The sequence below is a fragment of the Gossypium raimondii genome, chromosome 8 (genome assembly GCF_025698545.1).
Source record: "Gossypium raimondii isolate GPD5lz chromosome 8, ASM2569854v1, whole genome shotgun sequence".
Classification (NCBI taxonomy): Eukaryota; Viridiplantae; Streptophyta; class Magnoliopsida; order Malvales; family Malvaceae; genus Gossypium; species Gossypium raimondii.
The window spans coordinates 53,233,159-53,250,858 of record NC_068572.1 but is presented as its reverse complement, the minus strand read 5'-3'; the positions used below and the strand labels follow the sequence as shown (position 1 = coordinate 53,250,858).

At 32.9% G+C, this 17,700-nt stretch overlaps 1 protein-coding gene across 1 annotated transcript; it reads left to right on the top strand.

Annotated features, from left to right (window-relative positions):
• The first annotated feature begins 14,239 nt into the window (after window positions 1–14,239).
• On the top strand, window positions 14,240–15,095 carry LOC105792107 (21 kDa protein). The gene has a single exon (XM_012620511.2). It carries the CDS (start codon window positions 14,279–14,281, stop codon window positions 14,897–14,899), a length of 621 nt encoding a protein of 206 aa, XP_012475965.1. The 5' UTR covers window positions 14,240–14,278; the 3' UTR covers window positions 14,900–15,095.
• The last annotated feature ends 2,605 nt before the right edge of the window (window positions 15,096–17,700 follow it).

Here is a 17,700-nt window from a genome sequence, read left to right as displayed (position 1 = left end):
ATGAGTCTAGTTTTGCATAGAAGAAACAATACTTGTAATGGAATTGTATATTGTGAGATATAAAAATTTTGTGAGACAAGGTTAGAATAATTTAAGGTTGCCTTGTTCTAACTTTGAAAAATCATTATAAATTTTAAAAGAAATTTTAGGTGATGAAATTTTATGACTAAAATATTGATGAATCTATTTTCAATGGAAACAAATGAAAACATAATATGAGTCTTGTACTAAAAGATATTTTAATTTTAGTGAATAAGATTCGAGATACCTAGCAATAGAGTGGGAAGATTTGAAAAAAATGTATTTATTGGCTTATGTATAAATTCTGAAATTTTTATGGTAAAAAGTTCATTTAGTCTATTTTCAAAAAAAAATGGATCTTAATTTTGGATTTTTTAGGTCAAGATATAAATAATTTAGTAACTACTACTCAAGAAGACAACTTTGTTAAAGTATATGTGTATAGAGAAAAATAATTAAGGTTACATATAAGCATCTAATACTAAAGGAAAAATATTTTTACATGCATATAGGATGAGGATTGAAGAGGAGCAGGAGGCAAGTTAAAATTGAGTTATAATGTTAAGCAATTGTTATAAATTATAGATTTGCTAATACGTATAAGAAGTTCAAACATATTGTTGAAGTACAAATAGAGAAATTGCTACAAAATGAGTTACGGAAAAGTCTAATGGTAAAATTGATGAATAATGGTATGGTACGTAGAAATAGTATGCTAATTTAGTAAATGCAAGTTCCTAATGGACTTAATTGTAAAACTTCGATAATTGTGTTAATTTTATAAACTTTGGTATATATAACATAAAAGCGAGATTTAATAAGAAAATAACATATGTTCAATGGATGCATAGTTTGATAATGACCTTTAATAATAAAATTAGTATTTTGAACATAAGGGATTATTTTGTAATAACTGCGAAAAGTTAGGGTATAAAGATATAAATAAACCAAAAATGAATTTTCTCATATTTCAGAACATCGAACCATATTTTGGTATCGATACTAGGGGCATAGTATCGATACTTAGAGTAAGGTATTGATACGTCGAGTAGGGTATCGATACTTATGATTTAATTTGAATTTTTCTAAACTTTGAAGCTCAAATTGGTATCGATACTAGGACAGGGGAATCGGCACTTGAAGTTAGGTACCAATATCTTTAAGAAAGTACTGATATTTAGAGCTAAAATAACAAAGGAAATATTTTCTAAGTGTGTTAAAGACAGTTTTATATTCTGAACGTAATTACAACATCTTAGTAATACGAAATTTTTGTAGTTGCTTCGGCAATGAATGTAGCATCTCGGTGCTTGACCCGATGTTCTAGTTGGGTATGGGGTGTTACATTCTGGAACTTCACCAAGCCCTAGTCGCAGCCTGACCACGCTTTTCATCTGTGGACCGTTACCTCCACCAAAGAAGAGCAAAATCAGTAAAATAACGAGCAACAATATTTTCCTTAGCATAATCATCTTTGATGCCCATGGTATGGAAGTAATGTTCCATCTCCCACAAGAAGTTTTCCACTTCCCTAGTGGACCTTTTTCCCTTAAACTTCTAATGAGGGGTTGTGCGCGGACCAAGATCGAGTCGTCAAGTCACGGGAAAGTCCTACGAGATCTATAAAAAAATTGGCTGCAACGAAAACAGAGAACAGAGAACTAAACTTGTCAGATCAAGAAACCCAAATCGAATAGAATAAGAAATACTTGGGCGACAAGAAATCTGGAAATTATGAATGAAGAACGTTTCTTAATGCCTAAGAACGAAGCCGAATCAGATCTTGAAGTTTGGAATGGCTGAAACGCAACAAGAACAATTAATCCCAAGTTAATCAATAAATCAGCACAAGCAGAAATTAATAAAGAAGAACGAACAACAAGAAAATAAAGAAAGTCCTAAAAGGCCTTGAAATCCTGAAAGATTTCACAACTCCCTTCAAACGGCTCTAATCTTCCCTCCAATGAAGAACAATGGAAAGAAGAAGGCTGAAGATGGCTCCCATAATCAAAAAGAGTGTTAAAACTCCTTCTAAAGAAAGCTCAAGAGAAAATTCTTGGAGAACTCAAAGAGAATTTTCACTCAACAAAACAAATCTGATTTCAATGTATTATTCAAGTGTCTTCACAAGGTGGCCGGCCAAGCCTATTAATAGGCCTTCTAACTATTTTCCTAATCTTATTAGAAAACTAAAAAAAAACCTAATTATTAAATTTAGAGGAAAAATTCGGCCAAGGCATTTAATGGGCTGCTTGGGCTGAATTTTTTTACATAGGCATTAATCATAAAGTTTAAAAATTAAACTAGGTACTTAAAGAATTAAAATTTTACAAATTTGGCCACTTTAACAATTTGGCCTGATTTTCAACTAAGTCTCATTTAACTTTGTTGATTGGGCTTGGAACATCTTATTGGGCATTGCCTTCAAGAACTTGGGCTTGTATTCCGTTTCCTTCCGAAATTGGTTCGTTGATGCTCGTAACGGAGATCCAATACGCCTTAGTTGCAAGATTCGATTTCTTGGACCAAGATTTCCAAGATTTGAAATCTTGATTTTCTTAATTCTTGAAATCGCTCCAAACAGCAAAATTGGACCAAGATTCGGTTTCTTGATTTTCTTGAAAACTAGAAAGTGAATCTTGATTTTCTTTTTCCTTTGTGTACACATCTAGGGCCTTGCTAATAAATTCTTGAATGGTTCCATTTAGTTTTGAACGCATTTGTCTGGCCTTTGACCTCGTTATTGGGCCTTGTGGTAATTTGAGCCCATCACTTTCTTGAGCTTGAGTTGGGCCTTTGTGACTCGTATCATTCCCCCCTTCCTCAAAAAGATTCGTCCTCGAATCTGAAAAATCAAATGGAGATAAGTCAGCCACATTGAAAGTAGAACTTACATTGTACTCACCGGGCAGATCAATTTTGTATGCATTATCGTTGATCCACTCGAGTACTTGGAAAGACCCATCGCCCCTTGGGTCCAACTTGGTCTTTTTTTTGTAGGAAATCGTTCTTTCCTCATATGGACCCAAACCCAATCTCCGGGTTCAAGGAAAACCCGTTTGCGCCCCTTGTTTTCTTTGTTGGTGTTGACGTCATTTGTTGTGGCTATTCGTTGCCGAGCCTTCTTGTGTAAGGATTTCACCAACTCAGCTTTCTGTTCGCCATCTAAATTAACAATATGTTCAAGTGGTAATGGCGCAAGATCAAGTACTGTTAGTGGGTTAAAACCATAAACAACTTCAAATGGAGAATAACCAGTTGTAGAAAGAATAGATCTATTATATGCAAATTCGACAAATGGTAGACATTCTTCCCAATTTTTAATGTTCTTTCCCACAACAGATCGTAATAAGGCTCCTAATATTCGATTAACTACCTCAGTTTGGCCATCGGTTTGGGGGTGACATGTAGTTGAATAAAGTAATTTCGTACCAAGCTTACCCCACAATACCTTCCAAAAGTGGCTAAGGAATTTGACATCTCTGTCAGAAACAATTGTTTTAAGGATACCATGAAGTCTTACCACCTCTTTAAAAAATAAGTTGGCCACATGTGTAGCATCATCTGTTTTGTGACAAGAAATAAAATGTGCCATCTTGGAAAACCTGTCAACAACAACAAATATACTATCTCTTCCTTTCTTAGTTCGTGGCAAACCTAGAATAAAATCCATTGATAAGTCTACCCATGGTGAAGTAGGAATCGGCAAAGGAGTGTAAAGGCCATGAGGCATTACCTTCGATTTTTCTTGTTTGCATGTAATGCACTTAGAACATACCTTTTCGACATCCTTCTTCATATGTGGCCAATGGAAGTGTTCTTGCAAGATGTCTAGTGTTTTGGCCACTCCAAAATGTCCCATTAAACCCCCACTATGGGCCTCATGCATCAATAAGTCTCGCATGGAACACTTTGGAATGCATAACCTGTTTATACGAAAAAGAAAGCCATCTACGAGATAAAACTTCTCAAAAGTAGTATTCCACAATTTCTATAGATATGGCCGAAATCAGCATCATCATTATATAATTCCTTAATATGCTCAAACCCTAAGACTTTAGCATTCAATGTAGTTATTAAAGCATATCGTCTAGACAAAGCATTCACAACTACATTATCATTACCTATTTTATATTTTATCACATAATGGAATGTTTCAATGAATTCTACCCATCGGGCATGCCGTTTACTCAACTTACCTTGTCCATTTAACCACTTGAGGGATTCATGATCTGTATGTATGACAAATTAATTGGGCAGCAAATAATGTTGCCATACTTGAAGTGCACGAACCAATGCCAAAAGTTCTTTATCATAAGTTGAGTAGTTTAATTGTGCACCATTCATTTTTTCACTAAAATAAGCAATTGGTTGCTTATCTTGCATTAAAACGGCGCCAATGCCAATTCCTGAAGCATCACACTCAAGTTCAAAAGTATTAGTAAAATCAGAAAATTTAAGAAGAGGAGCAGAACATAACTTAGATTTTAGGGTTTGAAAAGCCTTTTCTTGAGTTTCACCCCATTTGAAACCCACAGATTTTTTATAACCTCTGTTAATGGGGCAGCAATAGTGGAGAAATCTTTCACAAATCGTCTATAAAAACTAGCTAAACCATGGAAAGATCTCACCTCAGTTACCGATTTAGGAGTTGGCCACTCCTTGATTGCCTTGACTTTGTCCTCATCGACATGAATACCTTGAGCACTGACTATGAAACCTAAAAATATTAGCTTATCACAACAAAATGTGCATTTATCAAGGTTGACAAACAATTTTTCAGCTCGCAGAATATCTAAAACGGTTCTAACATGGAAAACATGATCATCTAATGTCTTTGAGTAAATTAAAATATCATCAAAGTAAACTACTGCAAATGTACCCAAGTGAAGCCTTAAAACGTGATTCATTAATCTCATAAATGTACTCGGTGCATTAGTAAGGCCGAAAGGCATAACTAACCATTCATACAATCCAAATTTTGTTTTAAAGGTTGTTTTCCACTCATCCCCTTCCCTCATTCGAATTTGATGATAATCGCTTTTTAAATCAATTTTAGTAAATATAATTGAACCATGTAATTCATCAAGCATATCATCAAGTCGAGGAATTGGATGTCTATACTTTACCATTATTTTGTTGATTAGACGACAATCAACACACATTCTATATGTACCATCTTTCTTTGGTACCAATAAGACAGGAACGGCACAATGGCTTAGGCTCCCACGAATGTACCCTTTGTCTAGTAACTCCTCAACTTGCCTTTGCAATTCCTTTGTCTCCTCGGGATTGCTTCTATAGGCTGGTCGATTTGGTATTGAAGCTTTGGGTAGTAAGCCAATTTGATGCTCTATCCCACGTAACGGTGGTAAACCTTTAGGGGCCTCATTAAAAACATCCTCATAATCTTGCAAAAGACACTGAAACACACTAGGCAAATTTTCGTTAATGTTAGATAAAGATAAATAGTTTTGCCTAAACCTCACAAGGATACAAGGCTGTTTATTGAGTAGGGCTCTCCGCACATCTTTTTTTGTTGCCATGAAATTTTTCACTCTAATTTTACCACTTGCAAATTCACTCACCTTTGGGCCATTTATATTTTGACTATTTTCACTACTGGCCTCTTTTCTCTCTGTCTTTTGTATTTGTCCATTCTCCCTCACCCCTGACAAAATTTCATCATCTTTAATTGATCTTTATATACATCATTGGGATTTAAAGGAGAAAAAGTGAATTTTCGGCCTTTAAACACAATGGAGTATCTATTGAGCTTACCTTGGTGTGTAACATCAGGATCAAATTGCCAAGGCCGTCCAAGGAGCAAGTGTGCCGCATGCATTGGGACCACATCACACCATACCTCATTCTCATAATTCCCGAGCTTAAAAGTGACCAATGACTGTTTTGTAAATTTAACTTCCGAGCATTCATTAAGCAACTGAAGGTGATACGGCTTAGGGTGTTTGGTACAAGGTAACTTTAAAGAATCCACCAAATAACTGCTCACTATATTCGAACAACTCCCACTATCAATAATAAGTGAGCATAAGTTACCTTTTATAAAACACCGAGAATGGAAAATATTGGTCCTTTGGTTATCAACATCGTCTCTCATCTGGATGTTGAGGGTGCGGCGAACTACAAGGCATTGAAAATCAACAAAGTCCCTTTCTTTTGGTGGTTCAACCAACTCTTCTCCATTATCACTATCATCCATAAGTTCTGGCATATCTGGATCTGTTTTATCGAAGTCAGAAGTGTACTCACCATTATCTTTCATAAGAAGCAATCTCGTGTTAGGGCATTCCCTACTATAATGACCACGCCCTTTGCACTTGAAACATTCAATCTTACGAGTCTTCTTCACATTCAAATCGCCTAAATTGGGCTGCTTAGAAGGTGTTTGCACTTTAATAGGAGCCTTTTTTTTCCAATCTGATTGCTTACTTCCATTACTCAAAGAAGACTTATTAGTAACAAAAGGTGATTTCGAACTTTAAAAATCAGAATTGGAAGTATTACCTCTGTAATATTGTGAAGTAGAGAAGGAACCAAACCTTTGTTCCTTTAATTGCTGCTCAATCTCAATGGCTTTATCAACTGCTTCTTCTAAATCAATGTAAGTTTGTAGCCTCAATGTATTAGCTATTGGCCTATTCAAACCATCAATAAATCGAACCATAGTTGTTTCATCCTCCTCCTCCACATTAGCTCTCTGAATGAGCATCTCCATCTCCTTAAAGTATTCATCCACCGTCCTACTACCTTGAACAAGTCGTCTAAGCTTTGTTTTAACTTCTCTATAGTAATGAGGCGGAATAAATCTTTTACACATAACTTGTTTTAACTCCTCCCATGTTGTAATCTCACATTCATAATTTCTATGACGATTTACCCCAAGTTGAGTCTACCAACTTAATGCATAATCTGAAAACTCCAGTGTTGCTAACGCTACCTTTTCATCATCCGGACATTTATAATAGCGGGACATAAGCTCAATTTCAGATTCCCATTCATAATAAGCTTCTGGATCATTCTTACCACGAAATTGAGGAATTGTGAACTTTGGTTTTGCCAAAGAGGGTTGCTCACGATCATGAAAATCATAGTCAGTTCTAGGGACACGTCTAGGAGTGCGCCTATGAGCAGGAGGCTGATTATCCACATCTTCTTTAATTGGACCCCGATACTGAGGCTCTTGATCCAATCGCATCTCATTGATAGTAGCACTCAATGTTCAAAGTAAGGCCGCCTGTTCGTCTAATTGTTGTTGGAACTTTGTGAATGCATCATGGACATCATTATGGTCATTATCAACTTGACCAATCCTAGACATTTTTTTTCAAAAACCTGCAAAACAAACACTCAACACTTAAAAAGGAAAATTAGCAAACCTCACTGTTAATCACTCAAAAAGGAAAATCAAATTCTCAAAGAGGTAGAATTCAGTCTTGTGAGTTCTTTAGTAGAGTCTATATCAATCAATTAGAAAGTGCATGAACCGAAACTACCAAAGAATCCTAATTTGCACTAGGAGTCCAAAAAATGACGAGACACAAATTGATTCGTGTTGCATCGAGGAAGAATTGTGCACACGTTTAAATCCTACTAACACAAGAAAAAAGAAGGTGTTAGATATTGTAAATGGAGAATAAAAAGCAAACAAATGAAAACCTACAGCTAAGAATCAATAAAATTTGCTGAAACCTGAAAACCCGAAAAACTGCGAAGTAACTTGACAACTTCGTTTGAGGTGTTTCTGATCTCCAAAAATCATGAAATTTAAACTGGAATGTCCTTAAATATTATATATTTGATATGGAAATTTTTGGCACTAAAATCAACCCGCTGAATATTTTTTTAATTTTTACTTGATTTAATCTTTTTCAATTTTTTTGACCTTTTCTACTGATTTTTTTCGAGAAATATTTTTTAATATTCTATCATAGTGCCACAAATATGCATGTAAAATTTTAGACCAATCGGAAAACGTTTACCCACTCAAATGATTTTTTTTTTGCAAAAATTTTTCTGGGTAAAAATTGATGTTTAATGTTTTTAAAAGGAGATCAGTTTAGAAATCACCCAAGAACAGCCAAAACACCCAAAATCTAATACCAAATGATTGGAGGTTGCGCGTGGACCAAGATCGAGTCGTCAAGTCACGGGAAAGTCCTACGAGATCTATAAACAAATTGGCTGCAACGAAAACAGAAAACAGAGAACTAAACTTGTCAGATCAAGAAACCCAAATCGAATAGAATAAGAAATACTTGGGCGACAAGAAATCTGGAAATTATGAATGAAGAACGTTTCTTGATGCCTAAGAATGAAGCCGAATCAGATCTTAAAGTTTGGAATGGCTGAAACACAACAAGAACAATTAATCCCAAGTTAATCAATAAATCAGCACAAGCAGAAATTAATAACGAAGAACGAACAGCCAGAAAATAAAGAAAGTCCTAAGAAGCCTTGAAATCCCTAAAGATTTCACAACTCCCTTCAAACGGCTCTAATCTTCCCTCCAATGAAGAACAATGGCAAGAAGAAGGCTGAAGATGGCTCCCACAATAAAAAAGATTGTTAAAACTCCTTCTAAAGAAAACTCAAGAGAAAATTCTTGGAGAACTCAAAGAGAATTTTCACTCAACAAAACAAATCTGATTTCAATGTATTATTCAAGTGTCTTCACAAGGTGGCCGGCCAAGCCTATTAATAGGCCTTCTAACTATTTTCCTAATCTTATTAGAAAACTAAAAAAAACCTAATTATTAAATTTAGAGGAAAAATTCGGCCGAGGCATTTAATGGGCTGCTTTGGCTGAATTTTTTACATAGGCATTAATCATAAAGTCTAAAAATTAAACTAGGTACTTAAAGAATTAAAATTTTACAAATTGGGCCACTTTGACAATTTGGCCTGATTTTCAACTAAGTCTCATTTAACTTTCTTAATTAGGCTTGGAACATCTTATTGGGCCTTGCCTTCAAGAACTTGGGCTTGTAGTCCGTTTCCTTCTGAAATTGGTTTGTTGATGCTCGTAACGGAGATCCAATGCGCCTTAGCTGCAAGATTCAGTTTCTTGGACCAAGATTTTCAAGATTTGAAATCTTGATTTTCTTGATTCTTGAAATCGCTCCAAATAGCAAAATTGGACCAAGATTCGGTTTCTTGATTTTCTTGAAAACAAGAAAGTGAATCTTGATTTTCTTTTTCCTTTGTGTACACATCTAAGGCCTTGCTAATAAATTCTTGAATGGTTCAATTTAGTTTTGAACGCATTTGTCTGGCCTTTGACCTCATTATTGGGCCTTGTGGTAATTTGAGCCCATCACGTTCTTGAGCTTGAGTTGGGCCTTTATGACTCGTATCAACTTCTTTGGTTTGGGGACATCAATCTCTCAGCTTAATGTTGCACTCAACACCCCTTTACCCACAGCAAGCTCTCCCTCGAGCTCCTTGATTTTTGCGTTCAAAGTTGTCACTGTGGCTTCATTTTCTTCCTTCATAGCTGTCATCCCAACTTCAAGAGCATCATTCTTTTTTGTCAGCTTACCCACAATAGTATTCAGGAGTGCTTCCACTGCGTCCATATTGGAACTAAGCGCTTTTGCCATATATTTTTTGAACTACTCTCTCATCGAGTCTAACTTATCAGTGCGTGTCTCCAATACCTCAAATGTTTCCTGTACTTCCCCTATGGATTCCTTAAGATGGACCATATGACTTTTCAAAACCGACAACATATCCCTCGATTTGCTTTTTTTCTTGGACCTCCTATAGGTCTCTATCGGGACATATTGCTCGTCTCTTCTTGTTGACATCTGGAACGGTGCCTTTGCAGCTTTAGCTCTGATACCAATTGTGAGGCTAGACCTTTCGTGTCACAATGCACGTGGCCTTAGGCCATTTTTCTCTTCAAATACGCCTAAATCAGTTTAACTCTTGCAAAAGTGAGAATTCTCGTAGAATTTCTTTAAGGCACCAAATTATGGTGGAAGCAAACTTGAACTAAAAAGGCAACAAATAACAGGAAAGCCGAAGGAAAATAACACATCTAGTGTTTGAGTAAATGCTCTCAAATATATTCCAACTATGAATGAAGTGAAGTAATTACAAATGAAGGGGAAGACCTCTATTTATAGTTGAGCTCCCCCAGAACTAACAGTACATATTGAGTTATATGGACGATCAAGATTAGGGCCTATCTACAATCGAGAGTCCTAAATGATTTAAACTCTATACAATCTTATCCATTTAGGATTTACCCTATTTACCTTGGTAACTCTAGTTTTATTGGAGTGTTTCACTGGACCACCAATGTTTTAAGAAGATGGGCTTCTCCATGGGTTCCACGAATCGGGCCAGTTCATATGGGTCAAGTGAGCCCCATTTAATAAGTTGACCTTTATAGGGCGTTCTATGCACAATTCTCACGAGATTTGATCGACGACCCGTGACTCTTACATATACTTTTTAAAATTGATATGTTATAACTATGATTTGGAATTTTTATAATTTATAAATTGAAATACTAAAATAATTGTTATGTTCTAAAAATGTTTATTATTTTGAATAATATTGTTTTACAGTAATTATAGGAAGTAAAAGCATATTATTTAATAAATTTAAAAATAAATACATAATATCACATACAACACATGCGACTTGAGAAACTAACATACATAAAAGCACGAGTTTGGAAAATTTTTGAATTGGCAAAATATCCTCTATTATATAATATATATTATTAAATGACCATTAAAATATATTTTATTATTAGATTTTGAGTATTTAAAATATTTTATTGAACCTAAAATTACATTCATATTCATGTTAAATTAGACTTCACTATAATTTAAATTATTCAAATTTGAATAAAACTTTTACTGATATTTCAACTAAATAATATAAAATTAAAATTTATTGCTATAAAATAGAAGCATTAAGACTCAACATTTAGATGTTTTTATTCATTTAATAGTTAAAATCATAAAAAATTCAATTTCATTATTTTTCATTTAAATTTTAATTGTTGTTTGAAGCTTTTATCAACATTTATATATTTTTATACAAGTAGCAGTAAAAAATCATTAAAGTTTAAATTTCACTATTATTTTTATTTATGTTTGGGATAAATCTCAAAATTATGCATAAACTTCAGTTGAATATGTAATTTTATTCATAAATTTTGATTTCATGCAATTTTATACATGAAATTTTTTCGATTTACTTCTTTTCATATGAGAGTAGCATCACAATTCTAGTATTTATTTTTTAATACAATGTCTAGAACTACTATCCACTCCTCAACCCTTAAATAAGAGGAGAATGCGATTCAGCTCACTCGAACTCACGCTATATTACATTGGCAACAATGCCGATATCAACTAAACTAAGACTCAATCGACTTATACATTAAAATTTGATTTGGTGTAATTCTCTTACACTATTAAAATAATTATTAATATAGAATTATTTTATGTTTATATATTACACATAAAAATAAATATATTTATTTAATATAAAAATAAATATAAAAATTGATTATTTATTTTTTAAATGTGTATGGTTAAATAAAATTAAAATTTTATGTATACATTTAAACCATAATCAAAATTTTAGGTATATAATTGCATCAAGTTAAATCTTATATATCAAATTACACATCATTTCTATTATTGTAATATCTTAAAGATTATTATTTGATACACGTTGAATGAAAAACATGACATAAACAAAGTTAAAATAATAATACCATGATAAATTTTAAAATTTTAAAATAAATATTCACTATGTCACCCTCTTGAAAAAATCATTTGACATTTATAAAATCAAAGTTTTGGAAATCGGGTTGTCCAACTCGATTCAAAGGGTTTCAGTGTTGATAACTAACAATTGTTTTGACGTATATATTGGCGAAATGAACGTCAAATTTCAATTCATACGGTGACGAAGGAAACGCCTGATTCCGTTTATTACAACAGTTCAACTAAAACAAGCTACAAGGACGAAACCGAAATATGCATGAAGCAATCATTTCAATCAACTTTCACCTCTGTTTTATGACCAAAAAAAGAACAACTTTGGCCTCTGTTTGAAATAGCAACCCAAATATTGTGGTGGATAACCTGTGACAAATCAAATCATTAAATTAATGTCTTTTCCAATGGATTTTGGGTCATTTATCTCAATCCAATCTTCATCCTATTCCTAAGTGACACCTCAATCAGTTTAGACCTTAGGGTAAGTAATATCAATTCCACAAACTCCAATTGTTTTGGCATCTCATGTCAGTCCATTTCCCAATTAATTCCATGGTGGATTCCTTTTTTTCTACCTTGGTTTATTCAAGAATAGCATCCTACGACCTTGACACTATTTGTCTTTTTCCTTCATTTATTCTGGAGTCTTTATCCTAGATTTGATCATTGTTTGTCTATAGTGACTTCTTTGTTTCTTTTAACCTTGCAATTCACTTTCTATTAAACTAAATATACCATTTGGTATTTATACCTGATTTTAATGTTAAATTTTAATATCTTAGATTTCAAGGTTGATTTTAATATTCAATTAAATAGTATCATATGACTTAATAAATATTTGATATGTGTTCTCTAGTAAAAAATACAAATACTTAATTAAAATAAAAGAAAAAAATAAGTATTAAAATTGAAACGAAGTCAAACTTAGATACTTGTATTGGATAAAGAAATACTCAAGTATCAATTTGAAAAAAAACTTAGGTATCAAATTGAATATTGAAGTCAAACTCAAATACCGAATTGAGAAAAAATTTTAAATACCAAATTGAACATTCAAACTAAATATAAGTATAAAGTAATATATTAATTTTTTAAAAATAAAAGATTGAGATTGTTTAGGCTCAAATTTAAAACTTCGAAATTCATTTTAACTAAAAACTTAATCATAAATTCTTTACTATTTCACTTGGGACATAGTGTAATATTGATTTTAATGGTTTATAGGCATCTTTTCTTGTCTTAGGTTTAAAGGTGTTAAGAACCCTCAAATTTTTTCAAAAAAGTAATTAAGTCCTTTTTTTTTCTGCACTCAATTAGGTACTTAAACTTTTAAAATGCATTAAAAATGCCCTCAAGCTTTTACAAAAAAAAAAAAAAAAGAAATTAAGCCCCTACATTTTTTTGCACTAAATTGGGTACTTCAACTGTTAAAATGTATAAAAAAAATGCCCTTTGATCGTTAACTTTAATAGTTGATCGCTAAAGTTAACTGCCCCTAATTTTTTTTTGAATTAAAGCTATCCTATGTCACAATCACGACGTGACATGTGGTAAAAGAATTATAAAAATATAAAATATAAAAATATTAAATTTAATAAAAATATAAAAATATTTAAAATATATTATAAATTAGAAAAAAAGTAAAAAAATTATAAAAATAAAAAATATATATAAAATGCATCAAAAATGCCCTTTAACCATTAACATTAACTTCAACTGTTGACTGTTAAAGTTAACGACCCCAAATTTTTTCAGTTAAAGCCATCACGTGTCGAAATACAATGTAACATGTGGCAAAAATGATAATAAATAAAAATCAATAAATGTTATATAAAAATTTTAAAATGTTTCTTTTGGTACGATAAATTTTATAATTTTTTTATGAATTTTATATATTTTTACATTTTTTATAATTTTCTTACGACTTTATAAAATTTTATATTTCTATATATTTTATATATATATTTTTACAATTTTTATAAATTTTATAAATTTTATAAATTTTTCTATTTTTCTATTTTATTAAAATTTAATAATTTTATAACTTTTATTGATTTTTATTTTTATCATTTTTATTACATGTCATGCCGTGATTGTGACACGTTGTGACTTTAATTGAAAAAACTTAGGGGCGGTTAATTTTAATGGTCAACTATTAAAGTTAATGGTAAAAGAGCTTTTTTGATACATTTTGGCAATTCAAGTATCCAAATAAGTGCAAAAAAAAAAAGCAGAGGCTTAATTACTTTTTTTTTTAATTTTGAGGTTTTTTTATATATTTTAAAAATTAGAGTGCTTGAAAAAAAAACAGGATTTAATTGTTTTTGTTTTTTTTAAATTGAGGGGCTAAACCCTTGTTTTATTATTCCGCTTAATATGAGGCTTGTCCATCCTTCATTTGTGGGAACCACAAAAAATTTGGACTATCTATAAATCGACCCTTATCTCCCATCTCTAAAATCATAAACGAGACAGAGAGAGAGAAAATGGAAGGTTCATCTTTACGCCATTGGAAGGTAATCCCAATCCTGCTTATTACCCTTCAATTCACTACTAACATGGTCTTGAGCTTAGCTGATGCACCATTTGACAAACAAAGAAACATTGAGTACATCAAATCTTCATGCAGCTCCACAACTTATCCCAGACTGTGCTATCGCTCACTCTCAATCTATGCAAACAAAATCAAAACTAGCCCCAGATTGTTAGTGGATACTGCCCTTAATGTTACCCTCAAGGCCAGCAAATCAACTTCAAGGTTGATGGTGAAGATCTCTACAATCCACGGTTTGAGGCCTAGGGTAGCTGCTGCCATGGCAGATTGCATTGAGGTGATCGGTGACTCTGTTGATGAGCTTCAACAGTCTATAGAGGAACTTGGTCACATTAGCCGCTCAAATTTTGCGCTTACAATGAGTGATATTCAAACTTGGGTTAGTGCAGCGCTGACAGATGAAGATACTTGCATGGATGGATTTGCAGGAAAGTCCATGAATGGAAATGTAAAGACTATGGTAAGGAAAAGGATTGTTAAAATTGCACATTTGACAAGCAATGCCCTGGCTCTTGTCAACAACTATGCCTCAACTCAAAGTAACTTACCTTAATTTCTCATCATATGGGGGAGGCTACTACTTCTCATGAAAACACTACAGAGAAGATAAGTATAAGATGAAAGATATGTAAGATAGCAGGTTACGTTGTGAACTGTATTGAGGGAATATCAAATTTGTGTTTGTGTGAACTGTTGTGTATATGTAATACAATATCAACTTGTGAATCAAGGTTTAGTTTTCAATCTCATTTCCCACCTCAAAGTTAATTTCAATTATTGTTGGTTTAGAAAATAGACAAGACACAGATAATAATCCAGAGACCCTTATTTTGGGGAAGCTTTTTGTCTAATCCTGTTTTAATAACAAATTTGATATTCAATTTATCACCAGACTGATAAATCCGAGGTTTTATCAAAAGAGGAACACGTTTCGTTACCTTTTTTCATCTTTTCAAACAGAAAGTTTAGTGGTAGCATCTTTGAGATTGCAGAAGATATTTTTGTGCTGTCATGAAATATGGGCATAAAAGCAGGGCAGGGTTTTATGGCCCTACTAGTGAATTACCCTAAAAAAAGTGACGTGACATTTGATTCCTTTCATATAACAAATTTGCGGCTTTATTTCCTCAGATAAGCTCTGGCTAAACAGAACTCTAAACTATTACTGTAATTTTCTACCCAAAATGATAGAAATATACCTTGATCTGATTAAACAACTAAAATCTAGCACGAAGCCACACTAACTTTTTACCTGATTAATAGGAGTCACGGAGCAAAATCTACTTTCCCGTATCAACATTTCAAAAAGGGAAATCATTATTTATAAAAGAGTTCGTAAATTAAAAATACAAAAAAGAAATTTTTTAAAAGTTGTTTTATGAAGTAATTAAAGTTCAGCTTAATATTCATTGTACTTCTTGAGGTTTAAATGAAACAAAAGTCGAAACGGAGACATCCAATGCATTCCTTTCATCTAAAGTAGAATCCAACTAATATTGTTTTTACTAATTAATTAGAAAACTGTGATAAATCCTTTTCAGAAAGGTGACAAATATAAACATTAGGATGTGATAGGCAATGCAGAGGAATAAACTTCAAATTTATGAAATCATTAATTTATCATATCATCTGAGAAAAATATAATATTGGTAATGACAATATATCTCAAAAAAACAAAAGAAATAGAAAAATAAAGTACACACAGATTTTACGTGGAAACCCTTTCGGAAAAAAATCACGGGCAGAGGAGAAGAAAATTCACTATGCAGAATTCGAATTAATTACAAGAGGAGTAGACTATGCCTATTTATAGGCTTGTAAACCTTATTCTAATAGTAGTGAAACTCCTTATTCTAATAATATCAAATAGATGGAGTTTAATAAGGTTTACAAAACCTTATTCTAAAATAAAATAAAAGAAGTATAATTCTATAGGGATTTTTCTTTTATTTTATTTTACCACTGTATTTAATTTAAATAAGAATTTGGGTCACTTAATTCTAACAATCTCCACATTGACACAAATTCTTAATGAACAAGTTCTTCATCACGAACTCTAAATGAACAAGTTTCTCCACCTCTTCCATAAAACCCCTTAAGGGTTTATTTTCAACAATGAACACCAACCAAGTCTAAGCAGTGCTCAAACTTGGTTATAGGAAGTGACTTAGTCATCATATCTGCAGGATTTTCATGAGTACTATTTTTTCTCACAACAATATCACCACGAGAAATAATATCACGAACAAAATGATACCGAACATCAATGTGTTTTGCTCTCTCAAGAAACATTTGATCTTTTATAAGGAAGATGGCACTCTGACTGTCACAAAATACTGTATTGATTTGAAGGTCTTCATTGAGTTCACTAAAGAGTCCCTTCAACCAAATAGCTTCTTCACAAGGCTCAGTAATCGCCATGTACTCAGCTTCAGTGGTAGACAAAGCGACTGTAGTTTGCAAAGTGGCTTTCCAACTAATTGCACAACCTCCGATTGTAAAGACATAACCTGTGAGAGATCTTCTTCTATCGAGGTCTCTAGCAAAATCAGCATCAACATACCCAATGACTCCATCTCTAATTCTTCCAAACTATAAGCAAACATCGGTAGTACCTCGTAAGTATCTTAAAACCCACTGAACTGCTTTCCAATGTTCTTTATTGGGATTCACCATGTATCTGCTAACTGCACTAACTGCATATGATAAATCTGGACGTGAACAAACCTTGGCATACATGAGAGATCCTACTGCACTAGAGTATGGAACATGTGACATGTACTCAATCTCATCATCTGATTGTGGAGACAAAGCTGATGAAAGTCAGAAATGGGCTGCTAAAGGAGTACTAACAGGCTTAGCATTCTGCATATTGAATCTGCAAAGAACTTTCTCAATGTACCCCTTTTGACTTAGGTACAATTTACTTATTTTTCTATATCTGAAAATCTCCATACCAAGTATCTTCTTTGCTGGTCCCAAGTCTTTCATCTCAAATTCTTCATTTAGTTGGACTTTGACCTTTCTTATCTCTCCTTTATCTTTCGCTGCTATCAACATGTCATCAACATAAAGGAGTAGATACACAAAAGAACTATCACTGTTTTTCTTAAAGTAAACACAACTGTCAAAGCTACTTCTTTTAAAATCATGAGAAATCATAAATGAATCATACCTCTTATACCACTGTCTTGGTGACTATTTCAAACCGTAAAGGGACTTTTTCAGCAAGCAAACATAGTCCTCTTTTTCTGAGACTGTAAAACCCTCTGGTTGTTGCATGTAAATATCCTCCTCAAGTTTTCCATGCAAAAATGCAGTTTTTACATCTAACTGCTCAAGCTCCAAATCATG

Coding starts and splice junctions, on each gene's coding strand:
- LOC105792107 (XM_012620511.2), top strand. CDS start 14,279: ATGGAAGGTTCATCTTTACGCCATTGGAAGGTAATCCCAATCCTGCTT.